The sequence below is a fragment of the Phaethon lepturus genome, unplaced genomic scaffold (genome assembly GCF_000687285.1).
Source record: "Phaethon lepturus isolate BGI_N335 unplaced genomic scaffold, ASM68728v1 scaffold7297, whole genome shotgun sequence".
In the NCBI taxonomy this organism is placed as follows: Eukaryota; Metazoa; Chordata; class Aves; order Phaethontiformes; family Phaethontidae; genus Phaethon; species Phaethon lepturus.
The window spans coordinates 117,820-125,580 of NW_010552465.1; the positions used below are offsets into that span (position 1 = coordinate 117,820).

Consider the following 7,761-nt stretch of genomic DNA (forward strand, 5'->3'; position numbering starts at 1 on the left):
GACTGTTGAATAATCATTTCAGATACAGATTCCTCATAAGGCTGGCACCTCTAAAGCTGATGCACAGTTATATCTGTAACCACCAGTGTGGGTCAGATGTGGAGTAGGTTAGATAGCTTAATAAATATCAGCAAACCCAAAACTCATCACTGGTGCATCAACTCTACTGTTCAGCATAAGTGAATGTGACACATTTGAGAAAAGGGAGTGCCAATCTGTTACACTGAGTGATAACCTAGGTGCTTGCCTGATGAGGTGCAACATGAAAAGTAGTTGTCATCGTCCTTAATGACGAGAAAAAGCAGAACTGGAGTCCCAGCACAGTGCCATCTGGAGTCATGGTTGCAGGTCTTGTTCATCCAGTTCAAAGGATAGCTCTGCCTGGCAGCATAAAGCAAGATCAGGACCTGGTTTGTCAACCCCCCTGCACATGCATGTACTGTTCATTTCCTGTCACTTGTGATTCAGAAACCTGTCTACTGCGTGAAGGTCATCTTGTACACAGGCAGGCCTTATGGACACTTAGTCTTTAAATTGACCTGTCCCAGTGCCTGTTTGTTCTTCCCATATATTAATTTGAAAGCTGTTGTCTGCCTATAGAAAAGAAGACTTTTATTTTTCCTGTGTGGAAAGATGTCAGGAAAACTAATGTTGGTACGTGAAGCTGTTGGATTAACTCATACTGTCTGATTTTCCTTTTAGACACAACGGAAGAGCCTGCACCACAGCCCAACAACACAATAGGCTCCATCATTGGTGTGATCCTTACAGTCTTTGTGGTTGGTGCAATGTACTTTATCTGCCAGAGAGTGCTGTGCCCACGCATGAAGGGAGATGGGGAAACAATGACCAATGATTATGTGGTGCATGGACCAGCCTCTGTACCTCTTGGTTATGTGCCTCACCCCAGCTCTTTGTCAGGGTCTCTTCCTGGTGAGTAAATGGTGTGATCCTTGTCCTGCTCTTTGGCACCACGTAGTTGTAGCTTGAGGATACTGTGCATGTATGCACAGGAGGTGTCCATTCTTGATGCATAATTCTTGGAAGCTGTTGGAAGCCAAGACTGTCAAGGCTTGTCACCACACTTCTTTATAATAATGAACTGCTATTTTATCTATGTTGTTCTAGAGCATTTAGATACTTAGGAGAACCATAAGCTCAAATAGATGCACATACTGTGGGAGTTCTTTTCTTTGGCTACTCAAGAAACCTCTTTTTGGACTATTACAGCATCAGCAAGGTGTCATGACAGTACAGGGTAAAGTTAAAGTTATATTTATGGGACTTTAAACATTATGTAGTTATTCTTGTTAGATGTGTAGACTGGGTTTGTATGCTTCTGAAACTTCTTGTAAGGTCTGTAATGACCAGCAATAACTGTGGTCTCAGCTTACTCCGTTTGATGGTGAAGTTTCCACCACCAACCCAAGTGTATGATGCTACTGCTGTTTAAAAAGTAAGACTTAACCGCAATGTTGCACTTCATTTATATGCATTGCTTCCGTATATATTAATAAAATATGTACTGTAACTTGTGGCTTTGAATCCAGCAGGTTCCAGTTGGAACATAGAGATTCTGTGAGGGTGTTACAGGGTTAAAGTAATGCACCAAATTTCTTTGCTTTCTGTAGTAACCTGCTTTCATAAAGAGAATCTTTGAGCAGAATTTTCACCATTATTTCAAGCACAGTGGCATACTGCTCGGTTTCTCGCTTGGACTCTCTGCCAGGGTGCTTCAGTCCAGTAGCAAAAGCTTACTTAACGGTGTGGAAATGAAAGAACACAAACCCTCTCTTCTTTAACACAAATTTCAGTTGCTCAGTTGAGGTGGTCGGAGTCGGTTTCATGTTTTATTCTGAGGCATAGAAATAATGCCTTGAATGCCTGTTCTCTCAAGTCTTTTCCAGCTGTTCAAGTGAAAGAAATCTTGTTTCTCTTCACACAGTTCTAGTACAGACCAGTGCCAAGTCCTGCAATTGAGTAGCTGATACACAAAACCAACATGTTTATTCCCTGACAGTCTTCATTCCAATTGTCCTTCAAGGAGCAATGAATTTGTTCTTAATACCAAGAAGATTAATTTTGGTTTTGGAAGATGTACTTATACTGCTCTTATCCTCTAGATTATTTTTTTTAAGCTTTATTTTCTCTGTTTGCTTCAAAGAATTGAATATTGACATAGATCTTTGTTCTTCTTTAGGAATGTCTCGAGGTAAATCTGTGATCAGCTCCCTCAGCATTATGGGAGGAAGCAGTGGGCCACCCTATGACAGGGCCCATGTCACTGGAGCCTCTTCCAGTAGTTCTTCAAGTACCAAAGGCACTTACTTTCCTCCAGTAAGTCATTCTGATATTCATAGGCCTTTAATAGCTTTCAGGGAAAGTGCCAGTGTCTTTCTGAGGATAATTAATTGACAGATTAATTTTTTTTAGATTTCTAGCCTAATAAACTTGTTTGAATATGGAGTAAGTGATTTTGAAAGGGAAGGAAGAAGAGATTGTCGTCTTTGAAAACAGTATAGCAATTTTCTATTAATTTTAAAAAGTTGTGAGAGCTCAGTGCCAGAAAAAGTTGTTAGACTGTCAGGGGAGATGAAAAAAATCCCTATAAATGTTGGGCAGCTCTGGCAGAGCAATCTCCTTTCATTATACTCTGCCATGTGCCTCTGGAGGTAATGCTGTGGTTGATTCTGTGCAGACCTTTCAAGGAATTAAAATGAAGTTCTGTGTCATGTGTCTTGCAAGTGACAGATAAATAAAAAAGTGTCTTGCAACTCCGTAGCATTCCTCTAGTGACAAATGGGTAGTGTGCTGTGCTAGATACTATATAAAAGTTGGTACCAGCCCTAGAGGGCTCCCTGTTGCTTTACTTCTAGCATTAGTGGTGGCTGTTTTAGCTATTTTTATATGTCCACCAAGCTGTTACTGAGTGTTAGTTACATGCTTGGGCACTGCAGGCTGAAATCTTCAACTGTCTGTGTTCGGTTCCGAAAATCAACCCGTCGTGTTAGATCTTTAAACTAATGAATATACTGTTTGCAGTAAGAGCATGGCTGTATAGGGAAGAAATGCTTGCCTTGGACAGCACGCTGCAAATATTATAAACAGCAGAATACTTGGGGACTACAAGCTAGCAGGAGCAGACATCTGCCAGTTTGCCTAGGACCGTGGTATCCCTAGTGACAATCTAGTATTGAACAGCTAGCTTCAACTTTACTTTTCAGCAGTGGGTATGTCAAAATAGCAACAGCAGTCAGCATTTTTTAAGAACAACTTAGTAATAGCTTCTATGGAAATGGTAACAAGCGGCATTTCCAGTGTCTGCTAAAGAACTGGGGAATAAACAGAAGAAAAATCCTGTTTGTTGGGAGGTGCTATGCATGCAGTTCTTAACTTAAGGTTCCTATTAAGCAGTACTAAAAAGAAATTTATAACGTGATGTTTTCTTGATTCTCCTTCGTAGGTTTTTAAAAAAACTGTGGCTTTTTTCTTTTGTTTCCCTTAGATTTTGAACCCACCACCATCACCAGCTACTGAACGTTCACATTATACCATGGAATTCGGTTATTCTTCAAACAGCCCATCCACTCATAGATCCTACAGGTAATTATTTTTGCAATAGCTTCCATCAGGATCAAAGCAGTTAGTGTAGAAAATGCAGAATAAAGACAGCCTCTGCTTTGTAAGAATTGCAATCAAAGGCCCTAATTCTGCAAGCACTAAAACAGGTGCTTAAATGGGTTCACATGTATCGTGTCACTGAAGCGTGCGTGTAAGTGCAGCACTGTTTGAGGTAAATCTTACAGTAAGTGGGTTAGTGGTATGCCTCTCAGGTATATTGCTTTAGGGGGAATGACAACACTCATCATGAAATGAGCTAAATGCCAAAAGAAACTTGGTACCGTGATAACTTTGAGCCAAAAATACTTAGCCTGGAATGAACCCGGCCTTGTTTTAGGCTTCTGTCATGAGGAATTTGTTATGTAATTATCAGAAATGTTAGGCAAACACGATGCAGAGGAAAGTTGGCATTCTAAAGGCTAGCAGGTCAGAAGTAATATGAATATTATGGCCTAGATAAAGCACAGAAATTCTAATCTGACATATTAAGGTTTAATATCTGACAAAGGTTGCTAACCTTTTGCTTATTTTCTCTGACTAATTTATGGGCATGCAAGCTTTATCTCTGTTCACTTAAATGTATCTTTCTCACCTTCCCTGTAAGAGGCTATTTAGAGTTCATTATTTTATAACTAGTTACCAAAAATAAAGCAAGCGAGACCTCCTCCATAAGGCTGTAAAGGTTCCCCTCCCACATCACTGGTTGATCTGGTCAATGAGAGTGCTATATTTGTCTGTTGAAAGAAATGCCTCCCTAACACAGAGCCTTTGGGGGCTTTTGGATAATGAGGTCTCTGGGGCTGAAAAAGACCTCTCTTCTCCATTAGCAGAAAATACAGCCTCTGTTGTGCAGAAGGTCAGACCAGATGTTTATAATGGTCCCTTGCAGTCATATGAAAAATCTTTTAAAATGATGAGTAATTTTCTAATGAAATAAACCCAAATTTTGGCACTGGCATGAATCATGCTTGATGGCTGGTTAGCCAATGATGACTTTCAGTATTATAAATGGTATTGGGGCTGTAGCATAGGGTTGAATGTTTTCTGAATGCTCCCCGCCCAAAAATAAACCCTGGCCTTGCTGCTTCTGATCTTCCCGTCTTTTCTAACATTCTGACTTGAATATAGAGGAGCTGCATCGCACCACCACTGCCCCCCCAAACGGATTTTGATGCTGGTAGTTGCTCCCCTTCCTCATTCGTTTTCTTTAAACTACCTTGGGCTCATTTTAAAAGATATTTTGTAGTAGCAGCTTTTGGGAATTCCATCCCAATTACTCCTCTGGCCAGTGATTCTCCTGACTGTTACGAATGTGCCAGGTGATCTTCAGTCTCTCTGTCTGGGCTTGGAAGTGGATTGGATAAGGGAAACAGAGTATCTTCTATGTGTTAATTGCAGCACAGTTACTTCCCCCCGCTGCCCTGTGCCCTTCCAGTCCAGCTGTTTTAGGAGCAACTTCTACCTCAGCTAAGGCTCTAGGGAGCCTTTCATCATTAGATAATTAATCATCAGTATCCCTGTGGCTAGCTGCTGTAACTTAACGCTGTAGCGAAAAGGTGGGCCTTCTGCAGGGGAGTTAGTGCATTGGCAGTGTCAGAGGGGGAACACGATGCTGCGTATCTACTGCAGAGAGGTTGACCTGCTCTCCATTTCCACCCTGGCTTACCTGCCGCTCGCTTGGTCGCGGGCGCATCGCCCAAAATGGGCGGCCTTTCTGCACACTGACGCTTTTCCCATAAATCTCCCCACGGCAGCTACAGGCCTTACAGCTACCGGCATTTTGCACCTCCCACGACACCCTGCAGCACGGATGTCTGCGACAGTGACTATGCCCCCAGCCGGAGGGTCGCAGCAGCGACGGCCAAGGGCTATACCAGTGACTTGAACTATGATTCAGAGCCCGTCCCCCCGCCACCCACTCCACGCAGCCAGTACCTGTCGGCGGAGGAGAACTATGAAAGCTGTCCGCCTTCCCCGTACACGGAGCGGAGCTACTCTCACCATCTCTACCCGCCGCCGCCCTCCCCCTGCACGGACTCCTCATGAGGGGTAGCCCCCCCACCCCGTTATCTGCCTCCGCCGTGAAAGTGTAAATACGAAATGTTCTACTGGGGAGGGGGGAGGGAGCTCTTGGCAAGGGAGGAGGTAGGACAGTGTACAGTTAAATGTTATTAAATGGGGTGGAGGAATATTGAAGATATTTGTACAGAAGAAGAAAAAAAAAAGGATATTTATATATTTTCTTAAACAGCGACTGCTGCTTGTGCCATAAGAAGAAAAGTTTTTGTATAAAAGAACCCAGACATTTGTACAAAAAGTTTTTATTTTTGCAAATGGAACACAAAAACATGCCTTAATCCAGTGAAGTGACTGAGCACATAAGGAAATGGAAGGACCAGGATGTGTTACTTGTCCAGTGAGGTGAGATGTGGGGTTTGTCAATACCAAAAATGTTTAAAATAATTAATAATAAAGAAGTTTGTCTCAGAGCAGCATACCATAGATACTTGGAAGTAGCCAAATAACCTCTATGTTAACTACAGAGGGCCAGCAACTAAAGTTAAACTTGAAAACGCAGTCAGGACAGATATTAACCTTACACAAAGGGCTTTGTTTGCCACAAGAATACAGCAATTGTAGCAGTGAATCCAGAAAAATAATCACACACTTTTTAGAATTAATACACCTCTGTTTTTCCTTAATGCATTTACCAAACTAGAACATTTAGAGCTCTCTCCTTGCTTCTGGAATTTCAATAATTTTTGTTGAGTATACTTTTAAAGTTTGCTCTTTTCTCCAGTTTAGGTTTTCCCATCTCTTCTGCATCCTTTTTTCCTGCCCGTGTCACTTTAAATCATGATATCCTTATTTAAAGTACTGCTAGAACTGCGCTGCTGTAAATTCTTTTTTTTTTTTTCCTCCTAATTAGCCTTGTCATGCAGTGAATATCATGCTATACATTACCATTTTCATTTTGCCAACACAGTAGGATTCTGTTTTGTACCAGGTCAGTACGATTTTCACGTAATTGACAAGGGTAATATGCATATACCTGAACGATTTTTAGTCCCTTGAAAAAGAAAAGCTTATTTTGACCTAGTGCCCACAAAATGTCAAATATTTTTATACCACATATAATGTAGACAGCATATTTATAAACGATAAATTTAACCATGGATTGTTAGTTTTACTGTAAATTAATAATATATCCTTGCAGTACTTTCAGTGTATATTGATATCACAGTATACAAATCATATATATAAAAATATATATATTATTTTTTCCTAGTAAGGAAGCATTTAACTTTCAGTGGAGCAACTGTCCATAAAAAAAATAGATGTTTTGATCATTGGAAGGGGTTCCCATGCTGTATTAACTACTCATGATTTCTTTGTGTTAGGTAAAGCCAGTTTTTCTCAGTATGATTTTGACATACCTCCTCTTTTGCGTGTTGTGAGTTTAATACTTTAGTATTAACCGCTGTGAATGTCAAATTTTAAGATATTCTTAACCAAACCATTTTATATTCGCATCTCTATTTTTGTATATTATCATATTTAGCCCCTTCTCCCGTCAGCCTCACCATGGTGATTTTGACAGGAAGAGTATATATAATCAAGTGAAACATTATTTCTGTAGGTTACGCGGCAACCTAGGATATTATTGACTCCTCTTTGACTCCAGTGCAGTGTTTTGAATTTACTTTGACTGTAATGGAGCTCACAGTATACCTGATCTTTAGATGGCATTTTGCATTTGCACCTTCTGTTGACATCAAATCCACGTTGAAGGTGCTTGATGCCTTCAAAGACTGGCCCTCTGAGTCTTCTGTCTCAAAACAAAGGTACTGAGGAGCTTCTGCCTCCTAGCCTTTGGGCATAGTATGGGTGTTACAAGTCTTCAGAGGTGCCATTTGGGTTTTATTGTTCTCTGTTGCTTGTTTCCCAGCCAGTTTCAACTAAAAGAGAAATGATCTGAAAATGTGGCATGGGCTTTAAGTCATGCTGATGACAGAATTAGTGACAAGTAATTCTTGCTAGTGCTGCCGCTCATGTGGAGTACTGGAACCTCAGTTGGTTTCAGCTCCAAGGAAAACTGTGGCATTTGGGATTCCAGCTGTAATAAAGGGTCTTTCTAGC

At 41.0% G+C, this 7,761-nt stretch overlaps 1 protein-coding gene across 3 annotated transcripts in view; it reads left to right on the forward strand.

The window, feature by feature from the left end:
* LOC104623973 (low-density lipoprotein receptor-related protein 6) overlaps positions 1-6,327 on the forward strand; it is a 109,247-nt gene extending 102,920 nt beyond the window's left edge. For 2 of the 3 annotated variants that reach the window (XM_010291216.1, XM_010291215.1), the window contains 4 exons: positions 703-933; positions 2,201-2,337; positions 3,506-3,603; positions 5,376-6,327. In XM_010291216.1, coding sequence (XP_010289518.1) covers positions 703-933; positions 2,201-2,337; positions 3,506-3,603; positions 5,376-5,667 — 758 coding nt within the window. In that variant the 3' untranslated portion in view covers positions 5,668-6,327. The remainder of the gene's footprint in view (positions 1-702; positions 934-2,200; positions 2,338-3,505; positions 3,604-5,375) is intronic. The other variant, XM_010291217.1, reaches the window with a different exon arrangement.
* The last annotated feature ends 1,434 nt before the right edge of the window (positions 6,328-7,761 follow it).